Genomic DNA, 22,591 nt, shown 5'->3' with positions numbered 1-22,591 from the left:
CCCGCCCCAGAACCTGCTGATGCGGTGTCAACTCTCGGGGCACACCTGTGAGAGCTGGCACGGGGCCCTCTAAGGTGACGCATGCAGTGGGAGGGGACTTCTTGGTGGCTAGGGACAGAAACCACAACTCAAGCTCGGCTTAAGAATAAAAAGGGAGTTTATTGGCTCACGGAACTGGAAAGTCCAGAGGTAGACTGGTTTCAGGCAAAGCTGTATCAAGATGCAGGTGATCTTACTGGGGGACCTGCTTGCCTCCGTGGGGCTCCCTCTCAGGCTTCCTGTCCACTTGATCCCCCACCCTGGCCGTGGAAAGTTGCCTTTCTCCCCCAATGGCCCCAGCAAGGGAACGCGGATCACGTGCCCAGCCCTGACCCAAATGGAGCGGCCCAGAGTCGGGAGGCTGTGCTCGGGCCTGGCTCACAGGCCCAGCCCTGCAGCAGGGGCTTCGTCAGGCCCTGAAAACCCTGGACTGAATGTGGCGCCCCGGGGGTCTCGCACGGAGCTCATCAGGGCGCTGATGGTAAACGGTTAAAAACAGGCTGCCCCTTCAGAAGTGGGGTTCGGGTGCCCAGGGTCACATGGGGACAGAGCCAGTGCCACTCTCCTGCTGGCTTGTTTCCAAGACTTTCCCATCCTGGCCCCTCGGAGCAGAGACCCTCAGGCTCACGGGACAGGACAGGAAGCGGGTTTCAGGAAGACGTGCTGCCTGGGTTCGCTCCCAACAGCGGCAAGCGCGCGGGGCACCAGCGTGTCTCCAGAGCTCCCGAGGGGACTGTCCTGTGCAGCCAGAGCCGAGAACCTGGCATACCCTCGCCCTGCCCGCTTCACGCCGTAGGGCACTCGGTGCCGTCAGCTTGGTCACTGGCACGGAGCACAGAACCAGGCAATGTGACCCTGGGAGACCAGGGTCAGGGTCGGGGGCCTGGGGGACCCCGCGCAGATCAGGGGCTGGCCCGGCCCCACTGCAGGGCCTGAGGGGAACTCCTGGACGCCGCTGTCCAGGGGAGGCGGGGTCCCTTCCCACCTCCGGCCTCCCCCGCTACACGCGGGGGCCACTTCAGCAGCTGCCCACGTGGTGACACGAGGCGAGGGCACCCCACCCTCTGCTCACCGTGCAGCCCAGCAGGGACCTCGGGCGGGACCCGGGCTCGTGAGAGCTCCGGGGGGCCTAGTCAGTCCCCCTCTCCTAAGACCAAGGGAGAAACTGTCCTTTGTCCGCAGCTGTTTCTTTGGTGCGGCAGGGAGGGGACCAGCGCTGCCCTTCAAGGGCCAGGCACTGCCTCTCCAGGGGGCTGACTGGGTTAAGTGACCTGCCAAGAGCTCCTGCCCCCCAGCCCGAGTGCTCGGTGGTGCTGGAGCCTGTCCCTGTCCCTCCCAGGTGACATCTGACGCTCCGGAGAGGCGCCGCCCCTGCGCACCATCTCAGCAGCACCTGCTGCCTCGTCCCCTCCCTCCACGGCTGTGGCCCCATCTCAAAACCAGGAGCCGCCACCTCCGCCCCAGGCCGCGGCCCCCTCCCCCTGGGTCCCAGGACCCTTCCTTCTCTCCTCCGGGAACCACGAGGCCGCTGGTCAGGCGAAGTGGAGCAGGGTCAGCGCGGGTCCTGCCCCCGGGCGGTTCTTTCAGAGACACCTGATGGGCACAAAGGCTCCGGGCGACGGTGCCGCCGGGCCCTGCTGCCCGGGCTTCGCCTGCACTCACCGTGGACGCGTGCTCGCGCACACGCTCCTGTGACGCCGGTCCACTTTCGGATCCGGCTTCTTGGCCAGGGTACCCCCAGGACCCCAGTGGGCATCAGGACACCAAGATGGCCCCGCGTGAGACGAGCTGTGTGCGGTGGCCCCTGGCCACGTGGACCTGCACTGCCCCCCACACTGTCCCCACCAGGCGTCTCTGGTGTGGCCGGTGGACAGCCACGTCTTCTCAGGAGGCCCGACAGCTGGGCAGCGACCCTGGCCCGTGGGGTCCGCAGGCCTCGCTGTGTCCTCACGCTGGCCGGCTCAGGCCACTGTCATTGGGCGTGCGGTGGAGGCACCTGCATCTGAGTCTCGCTGGAACGTTGGCGAATAAAGGGAAACTCAGGCAGGGACTCCAAGCCACAGGGACGCTGGGCGGGCCTGGCTCCGCCCACCTGGGGACACCAGCTGGCCTGGTGGCCTGACCCCCGGCCACCAGACTGCAGACAGCGAGAGGGGACGTGTCCAGGCCAGGATGGCAGTGGGCTCGGGTGGCAGTGAGGTGCGCGGTCCCTCTGGCTGGCCGGGGAGCCCCCGCCTCGGCTCTGGAGGGAAACGCGTGCGGAAAGCGCCGGTGCTGCCAGAGGGGGCCCTTCCCCGGGGACCCGACGGCTTCGGGCGGGAGAACAGTGGCCACAGCTTCCTGGGGCCCTGGACACCACGCGAGGCGGCCAACACAGCCGGCCATCTGTGAGGACTGCAGACTGTCCCCCGCCCCGCGCCCAGAGGGCCTCCATGTGCCAGCAGAACAGGTCATGTTCCCGGCCCGGCCGGCAGGCGGGTGCTTGAAGGTGACCAGAGAGGCCTCGCGTCACGCGTTCAGACAGGGCCGCTTGGCCGCTCTATTTCAGAACATGTAAAAAACCAGGGCGCGGGCGAGTCCGGGGCACTAGCTGCCAGGAGGGTCTCAAGCGAGGTCGGAGGGGCAGGAATCTGAGGGGACACAAGCTGAGAGTTTCCATTTACAGTGACCAAGGGTTAGAGGGACCCGCCACCGGCTCAGGTCCCAGGGGCTTCCCGCGGAGGCAGGTGCTGCGCCTGGGCCCGGGCCGGGGGCGCGCTGTCCGGTCCACCCTCTGGCTGCTCCGGCGGGAGTGTCCTCATCGCCCCGGAGCGAAGATGAAGTCGAGGGCCTGCCGCTCGGCGGCTGCGACGTTCGGGTGCCACAAGTCCACCATGAAAACCACCCGCGGGCCGTCCTCTGCCGACCCTGCGGGAGAGAGGAGAGGTCAGTCGCCGCGGCCAGGCCCTGGCGGCTCCCTTCTCTGGGCCCGTTCGGGAGGCTCTGAGCAGGGTGGACAGAGGGCGTGGAGCAGGGCGACCTTTGGGAGCGACACCGTCCCCTCTGTCCAGCGCTTCCCCGGAAACCGGGAGCTGCCCTGGCCCGGAGGACGGACACCCACCTTCGTGGAACGCGGTGTGCAGGAAGGAGTCGTCGAAGAGCAGGCAGCGGCCCTCCGCCCAGCACTGCGGCTCGCCCCCGACCACCAGCTCGCAGCCGCTCGGGGTCTTGAGCCCTTGTGGGAGAAACGGCAGAGTGAGGCCGAGGCCCAGCGACCTGGAGGCCACCCCAAGGAGGTGCTGAGCCTCAGGAGGGGACGGGCGGGCACCCTCGCCAGGGTGGCACACAGCTGGCCTTCACGTCCCCATTCCCGGCTTCTGCGGAGACACGTGGTTGGGAGCCGTCCGTGCCCAGCAGAATCGGGCCCGGCTGACCAGGGACCGGGGAGGCTGCTTCAGAGCGGGGCAGGTGGCCCTGTGCAGGCCGGCCCGTCCCCGGATCCCTGAGCAGACGGCTCCCTCCTCGCAGAAGCCCTGCTGGCCGGGCCCCTTCCTGTGTGCCTGTGAATAAAGGGAGGGGCTGGTCCATCTTGCTGGGGGCCTGGCCTGACCGCCGCGCCCCGCCCTGCGACAGCACCACTGGCCGGGGTTTACTGACTAGATAAAGTGACTAGTGGTTAATCGGTGCAGCACCGTCCCCGACGGGGAGTCTTCCTCATCCACGCTGGACGTGGCTGAACCCCACAAGCTGGCTGCTGCCACCATCTCCGCCACTGCCCGGTGGCTTCCACAGGGTGGCTCTGCCTGACAGCTTGGGATGGACAGTGTAGGAGGACACCCCGGGAGCGGGCAGGTGGGTGGCGGCTTCCTCTGCCTTTAGTGATCCACTGGGCTCCCGGTGACCCTGGCAGGTCAGCATGCCCCTTCTGGTGTAGCGTCCTTATGATGAAAATGTAATAGCTCGCTCTGGTCACAGGAGCGTTTTGACCCTCTTTGAGCCAGAAATGGAAAGACCACGGGGGGGGAGCAGGAAGGACCGAGGACCTGGGGCAGATGATGACCTCTGACCTGTCTGCTGTGTGACTCCAGGTCAGTCACTCGACCTCTCTGAGCCTCACCTTCCTCATCTGCGTAAAGAGGACATTAGTATATTTGCCTTCCAAGGCTGCTATGCAAACTTCACCCTCGTTACCAATACCTGAGGACTGACTACGCGCAGGTTTGTGCCAAATAAACGCTCGGCAGACCCCACTTCATCTACGCTCTGGAGGAGTGACGGAGCAGGGACCACCTGCTGAGGAGTCACTGTTGGGCCCCTGCTGGGCTGTCGGTTCTGTTCCAAAGAACAGGCAATCCAAGAGTGGACACGATAAAACGCTCGCTACTGGTCACAAGTGGCTGCGTGAGGTCCCTGCTGACCGCTGTGGTCCCTGCTTAGACTCCCAGGGGTACGTCCCGGCCCTGCCACTCGCCGTTGCTGGGCTCAGGCGAGGGCTTTAGGATGAGGGAATTTGCAGGGCCCATCGCCCCAGGGTCAGGAGGCTGCCCTTCCCCTGGCCCCTCCAGGATGCGTTGCTGCTGCTCTGGGGCAGCGGAGAGGTGGCCTGGCTGGCTGGCCGGCCCTGCCCTTCCTGTCCTCACTTCCTGGCCTCCCGCCAAGGCCCCTAAGCAGAAAGGAGCAAGACGTCCCCAACCCAGCATCCGGAGGCTCCCGGGGACAGGCAGGCCTGCATGGCCTTGGGCAGTCCCACATGCCCCTGGACCCTCTGCAGCCTTTGCTGCTGTGTCCCACCGACCCCAAAGGAAGCAGGTCCCCCAGCCGTCCCCACTCCAGGAGGCTGGCAGCCACAACAGGAGCCGGTTCTCCGGCCCCTCCCAGCTGGACGGCTGGCACGGTCCACACCCGCGGCAATGGCGAGGGCCTGACTGTGCTCGGGTGGCTGTGCGCCATGGTCTCCTCGCGGAGCGTCCGTCTCCCCGGTGCCACCGCCTGGTGAGCTCGGCCTCAGAGCTGTCCCCCAAGTTCGCATCAGTGCAGGGGACGTCACGGCCCCGCACCACGGGGGATGACGGTGGCCTGGGTCGTCCGCGACTCCACGCGGAGCCAGCACGGGTGACGCCCCTCCAGAGCGAGCTCACGGCAGGGCTCGGCGGACGGCACTACGTGCTCGGTGAAGAGCGTCTGGAGGGTCCCTGGTGCGGAGGGACGAGTCACCCATCACTGGGTGGAGGTGTGGCCGCAGGCTGGGACCCGCAGACTCCCCCAAGCGCGCCGCGAGCCCCGGCTGCGTGCACCTGAACGTGGCCGATCACGTGAAGGGCACGCCGAGGAACCTGCCCTGGAGGTGGCCCTGGCCCTGGGGTCCAGCCACGTCGGCGGACGTGGTCCAGGCTTCCCGCTGTGGGCGGGGACAAGGAGACCAGCAACCAGCTGGGGCTCGAGGAGACCCCGTGCGTGCCGAGGCCTCGGGCGCTTTTCACACACGCCCACCGTGCACAAGGGGCGCTGGTCCGGTCTTTTTGGCTGCCCCCCAGTGACCACAGCGACCTGGAACCCCGCCACATCCCCCCTCAAACGCCCCTCCTGCCGTCACGCTGCAGCGTCTAAGCCCCTGGGGGCCGGGACTTGACCCGTCCAAACCTGCCCGGGCCACAGCACGCCTGGCTGCCCCTGCGCCCCGCGCGGACCCCCACCCGGCTTCTGCGGTGCCGGCTCCCGGGACGGCTCCCTCCAAGGCCAGAGCGCCCTGGCCCCTGCCCAGTGGTGTGCTGACCGGGGTCGTCTGGCCGAGCGTCAGCCACGCAGATGACCCGACTGCCCTCTACCTGCCGCGTGTGCACGTATGGCCCTGAGACGGGCATCTCCAGGGCAGCGGGAAACCGAGGCTCGGGCGTCGAGAGGTGGGGTTGGTCGGGCCCTGGGTCTAGATCTGCTCACCCCTCTCCCAGGGTTCCCGAGGGCAGCGGCCACTCTGTGGTCATTTCTCACACTGCCCAACGTGGGGCTGGACCGTGACGGCTGCCGCCCAGCACTTAGCTCACGCCCTCACATGCCAGGCACCATCCTGGTGGCCACGCGGGATGTCACTCCCTCAATGCCCTCGGCAGTCCCGAGAGGCGAGTCCAACCTCTCCATTTTGCAGGGGAGGCCCCGGGGCCCAGGGAGACTCAGTCACCTGCTCAGGGTCACGGCTGACCTGAGTCCATACGGGGCTCAGGAGCTCCTACCCCGCCCAGCTCGACCCTTGAACTGCCCGCTCCAGGGGCCCTTGTCTAGGGCTTGGAACTGAGGAGAGCCCACCCAGAGGGCGGGAGGAGCGGCCGCGGGTGGAACGGGTACAGGGCAGGCCGGCTCAGGTCCCCGCGGCGGCCCTGCAGAGCACACTCAGGAAACCTCTCCGCCCTCCACGGGAGAGTCCCCTTCCTGCCTTTCCTCTGTCCCCTCTGCAGCCCAGGCTGTGTGGGCTCTTCCAGAAGCTACTGCTGCCCACCTCAGCTCGCTCCAGCCTGGGGGGCTGCCACTGGCCCACGGCCCCAGAGCCAGCCTCTGTCATTGTCCACCAGGAATAAGGCCTTCTGAGACCCCTGATTACCAAGCGGCTGTCGAGCCTCCCTGGACCACAGCTGGCTCGTGTGATGCTCTGCGGTACATGTCACCTGGCCGGACGCTCAGCGGACTCTGTAGAGGACCGTCATTGGACCTCCACTTTCTACAGGTGGAAATGGAGGCTCAGAGAGTGAACTAGGCAGCCAGCTTGTGAGACAGCCATGACGCAGACACAGGGGACCTGACTCCAGACCCCGTTCCACACTGCACAGGGGACCTGACTCCAGACCCCGTTCCACACTGCACACACACAAAGCACGCCCTCCAGTGTCCTCCTGGAAACTGAAGGAAGTGGCCTCGCCACCTGGCCTCATGGCCTCACCACCAGGCCTCACGGCCTCCTTGACCATTCAGGAAGCACTAACGTACCTCTCACAGCCTCTTAAAGTCGCTGGGAACCTCGGTGGTTTTATGACAGCTTTTGGCTCTACAACTATGTTGGCCAAGACAGTAGCCACTGGCCCAATGTGGTCATTAAAACTTAAATCAAGCCAAGCACAGTGACGCACACTGCAATCCCAGCCACTCGGGAGGCTGAGGCAGGAGGATGGTGAGTTCAAAGCCGGCCTCAGCAACTTAGCGAGGCCCTAAGCCACTCAGTGAGACCCTGTCTCTAAATAAAAACATTAAAAGGGCTGGGGAGGTGGCTCAGTGGTTAAGCACCTCTGGGCTCAATTCCCAGTAACCAAAAAAAAAAAATCTTAGATTTCTTTCTAGACTCAACTTCTGCTGTCACGACTAATCGCACGAGGTCATCCATCTTTGGTACGAGAGCAGCGAAGCGCCACACTTCTGGCTATTTGAGCTCTGGTGGGGTTTCCTTCCTCCCAAGGCAGAGGAGCTGTGCCTCGCTACACACGCGCATGCCAAGGGACCCCCGTCCCCGCGACATACCTAGGTGGCACCGGATGCGGATGTTGGTGGGCCCGTAGTGCTCCGTGATCACGGTCCCGGGGCTCAGCACGGAGATGCACGCATTCCCAAAAACATTGTTCCCAATACAGGTCCGAAGGCTTCCGAGCAAGCGGTACGTCCGTGGGCACTTCCTGCAGTTCCTGGGGACGCAAACCCCCTGGTTGACCAAGTAAAAGGTGAACCACTCCCCGCTGGGTGTGCTGTTGAGCCTCCAGCCCTGCGGGAGGCTGCAGTTGGAGAAGGCTCTGTAGAGGGCCTCGAACTCGCAGAGGACGGTCTGGAAGTTCCGCTCCAGCAGCTCCACGTCGTGCCTCTGCGCGTCCCGGGAGAAGTAGGGCGTGGTGGGCAGGTCGGGCAGGAAGAAGACCTCGGGTTTCTGGATGGAGGGCCGGCTGCTGAGGTAGCGGCCCTGCTCGCGGACGCCCTTGTGGATGCGGCCCATGCCCGACCAGGAGTAGCGCTTGGCGTACTCCTGCAGGTTGTGGTAGAGCTTGTGGTTGAAGCCCTCGGGGGAGCGGCGCGCACACTCAGGCGCCGGGCAGGGGGCCAGGCCGTTCTGCAGCCCGCGGGCCTCGGCGCCCTGCATGAGCGCGTTGACGGACGCGTAGGGCCGCGGCTGCTCCCTGCCCACGTGGTAACAGTACCACACGAACAGGACCAGCAGGCAGGCCACGGTGACCACGGCCGTGCTGTCGCAGTCCCGCACCGACTGGATGCCGGTGGCGACGCAGTCCCTGAGGCCGTCCAGCGACCAGCCCCAGGCCACCAGCCACTCGAGCGACATCTTGGGGGACTTGTTACCGGGGGTGTGAAGCCAGGTCAGACGTTCAGTCGTCTGGGGTCCCAAGGGCACCCACACCATGCAGGTTAGCGGGGCGGAGAAGGAGCCGCCAGGGCCGCGGCAGGCATGGCCGCCACTGTTCCTCGCAGCCCGCCAGGGGCGGCATCGATGACCGCTGGGGCCGGCCAGCCGGACTCGCCACTCCGCTCCCAGTGAAAGTCACTGTGGCGGGGCGGGAGGAGCCAGCTCACGTCACACCAGCAAGTGGGCCCGGTTACTTTGAAAGTCCAAACCTGGGATGAAGAAAAGACAAGACAGCATGCACGTGAGACGTGGGAAACCCTCCACGTGCGAAGCCCCCATCATTCTGCAAGGCCCCTGCGGGCAGGGGACACTCCCAGCCATCGGGTGTCTTCTAGCCTCATGTCACCAGCACCCCCGCTTCCCAGAAGGCCAGCGGAGTGCCCGGGGCTGTTCGGTAACCAGCTACTCTGCGACACCCGAGGAGGGGCTACTGTCCCCATTTCAGAGATGAGAAAACTGAGGCCCAGAGAGGTCACACAGCTCACCCAAGCCACACAGCCAGAGCATGGGCACAAACTCCATGTGCCTTCAACGCCTACATGTATCCACTTTGCTGTCTGCTTCTTCTCCTTTAGTCACTGTGCCTTTTAGGGAGAAGGAACCTGGTTTCAAAAGTATCTTAAAAGGGACAGAGGGCTGTCAAGCCACGTCCGCTCATCACCCTTCCTCCTCTCAAGCACGCCGTCATCCAGTCTGGCTTGCCAGGGTCCAGGGTCTGCTAACACCAAGTCGGAAAAGGAAGTGGCCGACGCAGGGCTTTTTCTGTCTCCGGCTCGGACACCACCCACCAGCTCACCCGTGCGGTCAATGAGAAGACAGGGGTGGCATGGACGAAGACGCCCTTCCAGGCCTGTGACTCAGTTTCCCACACCCAACATCACAGACACTGCGCTCCCCTGGTTTGCCAGTCATCTTGCCCAGGGTGGGGGCCAGTAGCCGACCCCCCGATTATCCAGAAACCAAAGAGCAGGATCCGAGCCGCAGTCCGGCGTGGCCTGCCCGCCCTCTAAGACCTCGGCTGTGTTTCTAGGGAACTCCGTCTGCCTGGCTCTTTCTGACCTGGTGGGAACGGCAGGTCTCGGTTCCTTGACAGGCCTGTCCCTTCCCCACCACTGGGAACACTCTCTCCTGGGACTGTGGGAAGACGGCTAAACACACGGGAGCCTGGACCCTCCCCTTGCCCTGTGGACACACTTGGCCTGGAAAACTTGTGCAGCACAGCAGAGAAGTCCCGAGCCCAAACCCGAGGCGGGCTGGATCAGGTGTCCACGCCAGCAGGCCACGTCCCCTCTCCCAGCCTCGGCTGCTGCTTCCAGCGAATGGGGCTCACCGGCTGAAGGTGCACCCGGAACACTCAGGACTCCTCACAGTGACACCTAAGGCGTGCTGGTGACTGCCAGCAGGGGCAGCGTCCCATCTGGGGTGGCCAGCAAGCCAGAGATGGGCCGGGAAAGGAGGCTCAACTCGGACCCCAACAGCGCACTGTGAATCCCGGAGACCCAAATCTCAAGTGATTCTTCTGTCCCCACACTCGCTAAGCAAAAAATGAAAGGGAAACCTTAGGTGCTCATTAACTGCCTACTGGCTTCTTCCCAGTTTTGGGTGAATAAAGAATCACTTGACTATAATGTTTAGTAAGTCAAAAACACACTCTGAATATTCATGGGACTTTTTTTTTTTTTTATGTTTCTAGGAAAAATACCAGTGTGGGGGGGTTAGAAGCTACATTCCCCCAACATGTTCTCAGTCTCTTCTCGAGACGCAGGAGAGGGGAGGGTTGGGTCCCAGTGGATGTGGAGGCTCATCTCTTATCTTCTCCTAGACTGGCAGTGGCTTCCTCTCAGGAAGACAAGCCAACACAGATTCAAGGTGTCTTGTTTACAGGCAGAACCCCAGGATTCCTAAAATTCAGCGTGAAACTGTCACCAGGGAGGGAACAACAGCTTTTGGAAAAGGATTTCCCCCACTACTGTGCTACATCCCTAATTGGAATTCTCAAACTCTGTCTCTCAGGAGCAAAGTTTTTGTCTTCAATGCTCAAAGAGTGAGATGGCGATAATTTAACACACCTGTTAAGTGTTAGTTCCCAGCAACCCTGCTAATCACTCAAGTTCAAGGCCACAAAAATGTAGCCACAGAAAACTGGGCAGATTTTGAGGGAATCTCTCCACTGGCCACCCAAATGCCCCCCTCCTCCTCCCCGAAGCCTCATCGGTATGAAGTCAGTCAAGCACCTTCCTGGATCTGATGCCCTGAACCCCAGCTTCCGACCCTCCTCACAAGGTCACGGACTTGAGAGCAGAAGTTGGGACTTTCCCTGCCAATCACTTTTAGCCAAAGTAGGCTGGGCAGACCCCGGTGACCAGACGTGGACTTACAAACCCACAGTCTATCCGTGACACTAAAGAAACCCTCGCGTTGGGTCATTTCTTATCTATGTTACTTCAGACATTCAACCCTCACGACCCCCTCCCCTGCCTGGCGACAGCCCCCATCGCCCGGGGAGAAGGAAGGGACGGATCCGCCACCCCCGGCACAGCACAGGGAGGACGGTAACTTCCAGCTTTCCACCCACATCTGTTCGTTTGCATGCTTCCTTTCTGTCCCCATGGGATGGAAACATCTCACGGTCCACACCTTCACAACAGGCAACCTCGGACCTTAAAGGTCAGCCGGCTCTGGGGAATAGGGTCCAAATTCAGGTCTAATCAAATACAACTTCTGACAGGATGAACGCCTGGAGGGTCTCTGCCTGCCCCAGCTGCCTCAGTTAAGATGACCAGTTCAGGGGGCTGCCCAGTGCCAAAGAGCTTCTGGTCACCCTCAGGAGGAAGGCCAGGCCACCGTGGACACCAGGCAAGGGGCAGGAGTGTGAGGCATGGCACCCTCTCCACTGGGCAGCGCTGGGGCCAGCCCTCCCCATGGGGACCTTCCCTCCAGCACCCTCTGGGCCAGCGTTCTCAGCACCCACCGCCCTGCAGAGTGGGAAAGCGGCGAAGGCAGGCGGAGGACGAGTGAACGCAGATGGTGACCACCAGGAAGTCAAGGGGCGAGGGGGATGGGGCGAGGGGAAGGTTCGTGTTGCCAGGAAAAGTGGGCGATCGGCTAAGATGAGGGCAGGAGGTTTATGGCGCCTGGTAGCTGCTGGGACAGGGGAGGTGGGAGATGCTGAGGGCTGGAGGAGGCGGAGAGGAGGCGAGGAGCCGGGGTTCCCGGGGGAGGAGGCTGATGGGGGAGGGGACTGCGACCGGGCAGGGAGGAGGAGAAGCAGGAGGGTGATGCCCGGCCCAGCCGCGGTCCCTGTCAAGGCGGCGGCGATCAGCACGTAGCGAGCGCTGGCCGCGGGGCCCCAGGGCCGGGCCGGGATGCGGGCGCAGACGTCCCGGAGCATCCTCGGCGGCGGCGCCAAGCCTGGGGACCGCGGGCCTGCGCCGCCCGGCCCGCGCCTCGGAGCCCGGACCCGGGGTCGGCCGGGCCGCGCCGCCCTCCCGCCCCGCAGCCCCACGAGAGCCGCTTACCTGCGCCCAGGCGCGCGGGCGGCGGGGGCGGCTGCTGGCACCAGGCGACGACGCGGCCGCCCGAGGGCGCGGACACGCGGACGCCCCCCGCCCGCACCGCGGGGCCACCGCCCCGCCGCTGCCCGGCCCACGCCACCGGAGCCCAGCCGAGCCCAGCCGAGCCGAGCCGGTGCCCCCGCCGGTGCCGACGCCGCGCTGCGCTCCGCGGGGCCGCGAGGACCACAACTCCCACAATGCCGCGCGCGGCGGGCCGCGGGGAGGGGCGCGGGCGGGGCGGGCGCGGCCGGGACCCCGCACGTGCACCTGCCGCGCCCCGGGCGCCCGGCCCGACGCGCGCGCCCGCCCGGGGCTTCCCCGGAGGGTCCTTCCCCTGCGCGCTCAGACGCGCTGCCTGCCCAGGCCCGGGGTGCGCGCAGGCCACAGCGGCGCCAGTCATTCCTCAGGTCCCCGTGCGCTATTTCATCCGCCCTCCGGGCTCCGCCTGTCTGGTCCTCCCTCCCTCTGGCTCCCGAGCTCCCCCAGCGCGCGGCTCCCTCCTGCCTTCCCTCCTCTCCTTCTCCTTCAGTCCCCTCCACCCGCCCCTCTCGCCCTCTTTCCCGTCTGGATGGAGTCAACACAGACTTCTAAGGCCCCGGGCACCAGGAATGAAATCGCCAATCAAACACGACCCTTGGTCTCATGGGAAACTCATTAGTTCGGGTGACCTCGGTGCCTGGCCCGGTGCTCTGCGCGGCGCGGTTCAGACGCGGCCCCTGCCCACAGGGAGTCCTGGTCCAGCGGCCGGTAGACCAGGGATGCCGCTGTGACAGCTCTAAATCCACAGTCACCCCCCGCCGCGCAGTGCGAGGGAGGGAAAGGACAGGGCAGACCTCACCGGGGGAGGGGGCAGGGAGGCCGCGCAGAGAAGCGGTGTTTGAGCGCAGGCCTGTGGGAGAGAATCAGCCGAGAGTGGCTTTGCGATGTGGTTCGGGTTCCAGGGGAACAATGCATGGGTGGGTTCTGGGAGCATGGAGTGGGCTGGCCTGCCCACAATCCATCTGTCCCTGTCCTAGAACCGACTGCTTCCATGTCCCCGAATTCATTTCTGTCGTGGCCCAGAATCATCCTCGTTCTGTCCAGGATCCACCTCTCAACCCCCGGTCCCAGTACCTCATCCGGTAATTGACCCAAGAATCTACCCCGACTGTGGTGGCCTAGAATTCACCTACTTCCTGTCTCGGAATATGATTATGAATTAGTATTGTCTTTAAGTCCTATAATTATCTTTGACCCACCTCTGCATTTCCCAGAACCTGTCTCTACCACGTTGCAGAATCCATCTCCTCCATGTCCCAGAACCTACCTCGTCTCTGTCATTTCTTGCTTTTTCACAACTCCAAAGGCGGAAGGACATTTTTTTTTTCTCTTTCGTTCTGCTAAAATAAATCCAAATGCATATATTATAAAACTACAAAATGCACCTAGATTTGCTCAAAGTGTGGGTCCTCAACCACAGGTATAGGATTGAGAAAGGTTCAACAGAATATCTGCTTCACTGATCTGCCTGGGAGCCCCAGGGAGGACGGAGAAATGTCCTGTCGCACATTTAGAAAGTTGCTCAAATTTAGCCTTTTGCTAGGGCACTTAAACATTCAGCTACAGCATCACTGTGGCAGACTTGGAAAAGAGAGCTATTTTTCATGTAGTGGTAAATGTGTGTTCCATTCCTGGACCATACCATCTGTAGTACATTATGAATTAATATTGTCTGTAAATCCTGTAATTATCTCTGACCAGTGCAATTATGTTGCTCTGTATTTGCTAAGTGTATTTATTTGCTCTGTGGCAATATTATACACACACTTTTGCTAACCCTGCTGGTCATTTCATTTTTTTTTTTTTAATTTGCTGGGAGTCATAGAGAGTGGAAAGAACCCAGTCCTTTGTTGAACTTGATGACCTTAGTAGGTGAGCTCTGCTGGAACAGGGTGTTCAGGCCTTCCAGAGGGGACTTTTGCATGAGAACGCCAGATAAATTGTCACTGTGCTAATGGAGAAGCTGTGATGAGGACCAAGTGCTTGTAAATTGCCTGCCTTCAGCTTGACTGCCAGATGCACCCTCCTCCTCTAGGGCAGTCATTCTCGACCCACTTGGAGGCTGCAGACCTATCATTATGCCATCTCAGGCACTTGACGGGGTCCACCCAACTCCCATCTCCTGCAGATGGAGTTGCTGGGGGTTCAGAGAGAGACTGTGCCTTGCTCAATCAAGGTCACAGCAGCAACTTGGTAGAAAATAGAAAATGTGTGGACTTGAGAAAAGAGTCAACTGATGTGTTAAAGGATCTGAGATGGCCACTCTGGAGAGCCATCTGATAGTCCTGTTAAAATAACAACAAATGCCATGAGTTTCTACCTGGAGAATTTATAGGGTAGAGAGAGGAATGGCTGTTTTCCCTTCTGACTTAATACAACAAATTTCTTAGAAACATGGAGTCAGGTGTGCATGCGACAATATAGAAAAAAATGTCAGAAAAGCAGAATTACCTTTGTAGGATTTTATCTGTGTAGCAGGCACATACGTGAGGGCACACACACGTTCTTCTGTGAAAGCATTAGAGGAGCAACGAGTATGTTCTTTAGTAAAATATAAAATATTGCATGTTTATCAATGCAAGGAAGCAAACAGAATTCTTCAGAGTTGTCACGTCGGGAAGATTAAGAAAGAAAAAAGAGTTTGCAATGCTGGACAAGGAGAACTGCATTTTCTACAGTGTTTCACTTTGATATTTCCAGAAGCATTTAAGTTCTCCTGGAACACAATGCAAAAAGGATTTGCACTTGCAAATATACAGAAGTAGCTTTGCTTTTAAAAAGAGGAGTGTTTGCATGGTATCTGTGATACTAAAATGGATTTTGTTGAACAGAAGACAAGCTTAAATGACATTAAAAGTTATTTTTCTAGAATGAACATGGTTCAATCCCAGAAGTTCAAATAATAGAATTCATCATATTAACCAATTAAAGAAAAATAACTAGACCATCATCCAAAGAGATGCAGCAAAAGCATTTGACTAAAGTCAAATATACTTAGCAAACTGGGACTATAAGATGCTTTTAAAATTTGATTAGAAGGATCTGTCAAAATCTACCACAGTGCAGATTAATATTCCTCATGAGCATAGATTCAGAGTCCTTAATGCAGAATAGCAAATTAAATTTAGCAACATTAGAAAGTATAACACATCTGCATAAAGACGGATTCAGCTTCTCTTTGTTCTTGGCTCCTGGGAGATACCCTCTATTCTTTGGAATTTTCTGAGAGATGGTGTCTTTTTTCTCTTCTTTTCAATTCTTTTTTTCTTTTTCTTTTCCAGTGCAGGGGACAGAACCCAGGGCCCCATACATACTAGGTAAGCACAGCTCTACCACTAAGCCACACCCCCAACCCAACATAATTTCTTTGTCTTTTCTTTTTTTTCCTTTGCCGTGATGGGGATGGGCCTCATGCTGTCCCGTGGGGCTACATCCCATGGGGCTACATCCCTAGCCCCAAGAGTGTCTTTGTTACTGGTGTGGACACCTCAGACCTCACCGGACGGATTCTGACTCAGGATGGTCACACCAGAAAGACCAGCTATGGGAATCGAGGGTCGAGACTTTGAACCAAATGAAATCAGCTGCATCTCCAGGGGAGGGAAGGGGTCTGGGGACTGAGTCCAGCCATGTGGCCACAACTCAGTCAATCATATGTGCGCCATGAACCCAGGAAGGATGCCGAGGCTTGGGGAGATGTCCCCTTGGGCAGACCTCTGAGTAACGTCACACCTGACACCCAGAGAGTAACTTGTCCCTGAGGACAAGGGAAGCTTCATGCTTAGAACCCTCCAGACTTTGTGCAGTGTCTCGTCTTCTGGTTCTTTCTGACTTGTGTGCTTTGCTATAATAAGACTGTAATTGTGAGCATAATGCTTTCCTGAATTTTGTGAGTCATTGATCAGACCTGAAGGAGTCCGTTGGAACCTCCAAATTCATAGCCAGCTGGTAGGAAGTGAGGTTGGCCTTGGGGACCTGCAGACTTGCGACTGGTTTTAGGAAAGAGGACAGTCTTCTGAGGACAGCGCCCTCAGACTTGGCAGCGTGGCACGCAGTGCAATGCCAGGTGGCCCAGCAAAGTGTATCCTAGGAATGCAAGGTTGGCTCAACGTCGGAAAGTCACTGCTACAGGTCACCTTATTGACAGAATTTTAAGAAACACCCTATGATCCTCTTAAATGGGCAGAAAAAGAACTGGACGAAGTTCAACAGCCTTTCTCAAGAACTCTCAGCAGAGTTGGAATGGGGCTCTATCAACCTGATGCACAGCATTATGGTAGAATTTAAGAGACTGTTTCGGAAGGGGTAGCTGAGTATTCTTTTGGAAAACTTCTGTGTGTGTTTGTGCCTGTGCGTGTGCATGTGTGTGCCCATATGTGTTGCACGGGGTCCCAGCGTAAAATTCTTTTCTGATAGTGGGGGGCAGTTAGGTCGTTCTGAAAACTTTTGCCCTGGAGAACATTCCAGAGTGGGGTACAGGTCAGGAATGTTCGTTGCCATATTTTCTGAAAAATCGGAGCCAGGCACCATTCATCAAGAGAAAATGCATATGTAAATTCATACAAAGGAATATGATACACCAGTTAATGTGCATAAGCCAGAGCTGAAAGTATAGATAAATCTCCAAAATATAATGTTGAGCTAGGGGAGCAAATTGCAGAAAAGTCTGTGCAGTATTTTATGTATGAATTCTCCTCCTCGGGGAGAAATATATGTATATTTTTCTATTAGCACTTATAAATACTATAAGCATATATACTAATAGGAATATGTCCTAATAGGAAAAATCTTGCATGAGGTTGGTCAACACAAATTCAGGGTGGTGGCTACTTCCCAGCAGGATGGGAGGCAGAGAGAAAAATGAGATTTGAGAAGAGCACGCCAAGGAGCTTCAACAATATTTGCAATATTGTATTCCTTGGAAAATACCAAAGCAAGTCGGCGTGGTGACACAAACCTACAATCCCAACTCAGGAGGCTGAGGTTGGAGGATCGCACGTTTAAGGCCAGCCTCAGCAACTACGAGAGGTCCTAAGCAATTTAGTAAGACCCTGCCTCAAAAAAAAAAAAAAAAAAGTAAATAAATCAATAAATACAATGGGCTGAGGGTGTGGCTCAGTAGTCAAGCACCCTGAGTTCAATTTCCAGTACTAAATGAACAAACAGACAGAAAAAAAAAAAAAAAAAAAACCCTAAGGCAGTAAAGCAAAATGTTCAGATTAGATAAAGTCAACTGGCAGGTATGTAAATGTTTGTTCTATTTTTTTTTTTTTGCCCAAATGGTTGAATGCTACACAGTTATAAATGATAAAACGGCAGTTTGACTGTAAAATTAACTTTGTGTTTGGAAGTTTGGGTTGCAAGCTTCCAATATGGCATGAGTTATTTGGGGATATGCAAGAGCAGTTGTTTCAAGTGTATCTCAGTGGGCAGGTCCCGTGGGGACAATGAGAGAGGGACAGAGAAGGTGGGGTGACGAAGGCACACTCGGGTTTCTGACTTGCTTCTCTCTGAGCACATTGTGCTTGCTACCTTGATACGCTGACCTTCTGTATTGGGGAACTAAAATAAGGAAACAGATTCCTGCAGGACATCACCCCAAATAAAAGTTGGGAAGCTTCACTTTGGGAAAAATCAAGATAAACCTGGGTGAGAAATTCTAGGCGCAAAGAATGGGTCTATGGCATCAGTCTGGTTGGCACAGACTCAGGAGTAATTCTGTGTGTCCAGAAAGCAGAGTCGCACGCAGGTGTTACAGAATGATGAACATGTTCCAAGAGCGAATCGTAATCACCTTGAGCTGATCCAATAAAGTGCTGCTAACATCTATTTAGGGTTTGAACAGATGATGAACGTCCTGCTTACGGTGCAGATAGGGAGAGCCAGACAGGAGCCCGCTGCCCGAGGAGCCAGAGAGGACTTGCTTCTACACAGAGGGGTGAATGAACTCATCTTCCCACAGGGCTCCCCTGCTTCTGATCCTGGGTCACCCTGTGCCCATTTCTGCTTGCTGCCTTTACTGGTCCTCCACTCCAGTCCTCCCAAGTTCTCCAAGGGCTCCAGAGTAGTGTGGGGCAGGTGCTCGCTACTGAAAGCGCCATTCTCAGTGTGACAATGTTGAGAGGTGGTGGAACCTCAGAGAGGTGACGCTGGTGGGAGGCGATTAAGTCATTGGGAGGCATTGATGTAGTTCACAAGGGACCCCTGCTGGTTTTTCCAGAGAAGAGAGCAAGCCTGATCCTTGAATCCCTCTTGCTTCCTGCCTCACTGTGTGCTCTCGGGCCACAATGCCAGGTTGGGATGCAGCCCAGGAGGCCCTCACCGGAGGCTGAACACATGAGGTGGCCCAGTCTTGGACTTTCAGCCTCCAAAACTGCGAGTCAAGTGAACTTCTTCATAAGGTACCCAGCTTCAGGTAATTTGTTATAGTAACGGAAGATTGACTGATACATTAAGCAGAAAAGGTCAGCGTGAGATCCCAAATGTCTCCTGTCTCCCAGATGGGACAACAAGAGAGGAGAAGTGAGAGTCAGCCCCATATGAAACTTGGATAGAACTTACCCCCTAAATGAACTAGATCTTGTCTTGATGACACACTTCATTTCCCACACCCCGAGCCTTTCTTGGTGGTAACAGACTATGACCAGTCACAGGTTTCCATTTTCCTTCCCAGTTGGGGGTGACAGTAAAACTACTTACCAGCCAGTGCACTATGCCTCTTGCCATTGGCATGCTCACTGGCTTATAAAACCATACATGCCAACATAGATTGACCCACATCGGCCCCAGACTAAGTCGGACAGAAATCTAATCTTCAAAAAATTTCATCTGTGCCACGTCTTAGTCCAGGAGCAGAGAGAGTCCTTGAAGCCCCCAGCTAGCGTGGACAAGCCTTTTCCCACTCTGAACCCGTATTTTCTACATTCCCACGGCGGTGGGCTGGGGGGCGTTCTATCTGTCAGCTACTTCTGAACTCTGACGAGTCAACCGGGAAGACTCATTTGTCCATTCACTCGTAATCGCCCAGTGTGGGTGATGCGAAGCCTGCTGAGGTTACAGTGTCAGTTGAGTCCCGAGCATCTGTGTGAAATCCAGGACAAAGCCTTATTGAATGTGTGCAGAGTTTCTTTTTTGTTTATTTGTTTTTTGCTTTTGTTCTGTTTTTGGTGCTGGGCATTGAACCCAGGGTTGCTCTACCACTGAGCTACATCCCCAGCCTTTTTTATTTCTTATTTTGAGACAGGGTCTTGCCAAGTTTTCCAGGCTAGCCTTGAACTTGAGATCCTCCTGCCTCGTCCTCTCAGGTAGCTGGGATAACGGGAGTGTGCCACTGTGCCTGGCTGTACAGGTGTTTCTTTGTTATATATCACACAGAAAAAATAAAAATTTGGGCTGGAAGTGTAGCTCAGTGGTGAGTATTTGCTTAGGATGCATGAGACCCAGGATTCAATTCTTAGTAGTGGAAAAAAAAAATCAAAATTTTCAAGTTGTCTTGGAAAATGGTAATGTCTTGCCATAATGGGCCACATTTCTGCAAAATGAGCCAGGAGCTGGTGTGTGGCTTGCTGTGTGGCCACCCAGTACCCATTGCTCCTGAACACCACCTGGCTGACTTTGCACTGTGTGCTTATCGTCAGGAGATCCGTCCCTGTTCCCGTGTCTCTGTCAAGAGTGGAGAAACAGGAGCCCGACCAAGAGAGCTGAACCATAGGGCCCCTCCCTTGCTTATGCGACCTGCCGTTTCCCACAGTCGCTCGAGTATGCAGCTTTGTAATGCTCAAGAAAAAACATACCAGACCTTTTGGATGTGTGAGCCAAGCACAGTGGTGCACGCCTATCATCCCAGCAGCTCGGGAGGCTGGGGCAGGAGGATCGCAGCTCAGAGCCAGCCTCAGCAACTTTGCTAGGCCCGAAGCAACTCAGTGAGACCCTGTCTCTAAATAAGATACAAAATAGGGCTGGGGAGGTGGCTCAGGTCGAGTGCCCCTGAGTTCAATCCCTGATACCCTCCCCACCAAAAAAAGAAAAAAAAAATGGGTGTCTACTTTAGGGAGTTTACGGGGATGAGGATTACACTTGATAATCTAGGAGACTCTCCTACCCAGGACCTGGTAGCCGGCAGGGTAGAAGGAAGAGCTGTGAATACAGAGATTTGAAAGCGAGGCATGTGTAGGGAGTGGGCGGGGGCCGTCCTGGCTGGGAAGGACCCCAGGAAGCCTGCGGGGGAACTGGGTCTGGAGAGCAGGCTCACGCCTTCTAAGCCACGTGGAAAAGTTTGGATTTTGTTCCAAGGGATGGGATGTGGGATCTGCTCAATACGGCTGAAGGATTCTTCTCCAGGCTCTTGATATGCCACTTGGCTTAGCGCGGCGGCAAGAGCAGGAGGTCTGGTTGGCTCTTACCTGAGTCATGAGCCCACAAGTCGGGCCAGGGAGCCTTTTGACAAGGTTGAATAAAGGAGGGGGGTTGGGCTGAAGGAGACCTCAGGGAGCCCGTGGTAGAGCTAGGCACAGGGGGAGATGTTACCCCCTGGGCCTGAATGGAAGAGAGGGGGTGGCTACCGGAACCTGGAGAGACGGGTGGCAGGGGGCCGGGAGGCTGATTAGAGAGGGCTGAGCTCTCCCCAGAAGCAAAGCAGGGAGGAATGACCTCAGCCTATTTCCTCCTTGTCTCCTGTTGTCCCCAACCGGAAGCCGGAGAAGAAGGACCCCATTAGTGGAATCTCCACCTTCAGCCTCCCAAGGGGATTGAGATCGGAGAGGAGAAGGCCCGACAGAGGTCTGTTGAGGGGGGAAGAAGAAGACACCCAGTTTACCATTTGGGACAGGGGACAAGAAAATAGCATCCCTACTCAGCGCGGCAGAGTGAGCCTCGGGCGTGAGGTCTGCCCACCGTGACTCTTAACCAACTCCCCCAACTTCAGGGCAGATGAGCCTCCAGGCTGCAGGGAGCCCAGACACCAAAGCAAGGGGCAAGTTCAGCATCTGACTGGAAGATAAGCTATTCGGGTGCCAACTTGGAACAGCCAAGACACAGCAAGAGGTGCCTTCGGTTGGCCGTGGGTCCCTGGAGAGATGTCCCTGATCTGCTATTACAGGAATTTGCATCTCCTGTAAAAGCTGCCTGGGGCATGACTCACCCCGAACGAGTCCAAACCAATGCTTCTGCAGCAGCCACCCCATGCACCTCTCTCGGCAGCTGCAATCTGAGAGGCATTTGCTCCCCGCACCCCGGGGGAAGAGCCCCAGGACCTGGAGCCAGCACGTCCTCTTGGCTGGCTGCCTCTACTTGCTGCAGGTAGCCAGAATTTCCTGGATTTCAGGGAGATGGAAGCAAGTCTGAGGAGACCAGACAGAGGTGACTTGTCCCAGTTACGTCCTTAGAGGCAGCAAGGTGAGTAACAAGGGACCCCCTCCCCTCCACCGCCCCGGATCAATGTCACAAGCACAGACACAGTAAATGAACTCAGGACAGCTCCAGAGCTGATCCTGCTTTGCATGTCTCCTTAATTAACTTGGTTTCCATGCATTGGGGAGTTTGCCGAAGCCTGAATTAGATACTCAAGGGCTGAGTTCAGCTTTTTCTTTTTCTTTTTTTTCCTGGGTGCAAACTTCATTTTAGCTTTCTTTTTGTCTTCGTCTCCCCCTTGCTTGTACCTGTCTAAGGTAGTAATTTATCAGCCCTGCAGAGTCGATCTCGTTGATTCAGTGGCAGAGTAGGCGGGCAGCTAGGTCACGAGGTGATTGTCATAATCTCAACCTACCGGCTGACACGCGTGACCTACCTAGAATCCAAAGCCCGTGCGCTCAAATCTCTGCGCCCCAGCGGGTGCGGCTGTCACGGTCTCTGTTAACGTGAGATGCACTGTGGGCAAACCCTGCCTTTATAAACTCTGGCTTCACTTGGTGGAGGAAAATAAGGAGCTTTAGACTCAGATGTCCGCTTGCATCCGGGCTCTAAGGGTCCCTGGCCACGTGGTCCTCAGACGTGGGCTCCTCGTGCTCCCTGGACCTCAGTGGTCCATCTGCCACCGTGGCTTATTCTGAAGCTCATCGTGTTGCCATGGAGATTAAATGAGATGATACAGGCAACTCGCTCAGACAGCCTGGCTTAGGGGTGGTTGTCCACTTTGGTCTCCTCGGCAGCTCGGCCTCGCTGTCTGCGGATGCGCCCCCATTTCCACGTCTTTCTCGCAAAGCTGCCAGCTCCAGGGTCTTGCTTACCCACCCGGGTCTGCAGGGACATGAAGGGCTTCGTCGTCATCGTCATCGGTGGGCTTCACGACTCCATCCCTGAGCCCTTGGCAAGCCTCCTGCAGGTGGTGCGGGGGAAGGGCGTCCTGCGCGCGGCGCCACGTGGGTCTGGGACGTTGAGGGTTCAGGGCCCCGAACCGGAAGCCCCAGCGTGGGCGGAATGCGAGAGACTGGGGAGCGAGGGCCTGGGAGGGTCTTGGGGCATCAGCTGGGAAAACCCCGGGACTTTAAAGGAAGCATCCCGAGGGGGCTGGAGAGATGCGCCGACACACTGAGGGTCCCCGGTCAATACCGGGGCTGGTGAGTCTGGAGGGTGGGGGAGGGACTGGGCCAATGGGATT

General features: G+C 57.6%; 1 protein-coding gene across 1 annotated transcript; it reads right to left on the bottom strand.

The window, feature by feature from the left end:
• Positions 1–171: 171 nt before the first annotated feature.
• On the bottom strand, positions 172–12,100 carry Asphd2 (aspartate beta-hydroxylase domain containing 2). The gene is made up of 4 exons (XM_047561773.1): positions 11,923–12,100; positions 7,519–8,613; positions 3,140–3,253; positions 172–2,946 (listed from the first exon to the last, which is right to left on the bottom strand). The coding sequence occupies exons 2-4, from the start codon at positions 8,399–8,401 to the stop codon at positions 2,837–2,839; spliced, it is 1,107 nt and encodes a 368-aa protein (XP_047417729.1). The 5' UTR covers positions 8,402–8,613; positions 11,923–12,100; the 3' UTR covers positions 172–2,836.
• Between the last annotated feature and the right edge of the window lie 10,491 nt (positions 12,101–22,591).

The sequence above is a fragment of the Sciurus carolinensis genome, chromosome 8 (genome assembly GCF_902686445.1).
Source record: "Sciurus carolinensis chromosome 8, mSciCar1.2, whole genome shotgun sequence".
NCBI classification, from domain to species: domain Eukaryota; kingdom Metazoa; phylum Chordata; class Mammalia; order Rodentia; family Sciuridae; genus Sciurus; species Sciurus carolinensis.
The sequence above is the reverse complement of the archived record's forward strand: the minus strand, read 5'-3'. Positions and strand labels throughout refer to the sequence as shown.

Bases quoted from the DNA above. Each gene is read 5' to 3' on its own strand.
- Asphd2 (XM_047561773.1), bottom strand. From the start codon at position 8,401: ATGGTGTGGGTGCCCTTGGGACCCCAGACGACTGAACGTCTGACCTGG. The intron at 3,254-7,518 runs GTATGTCGCGGG...TTCTCCCACAAG, and splicing joins CCGCATCCGGTGCCACCTAG to GGCTCAAGACCCCGAGCGGC. The intron at 2,947-3,139 runs GTGGGTGTCCGT...TCTCTCCCGCAG, and splicing joins GCACACCGCGTTCCACGAAG to GGTCGGCAGAGGACGGCCCG.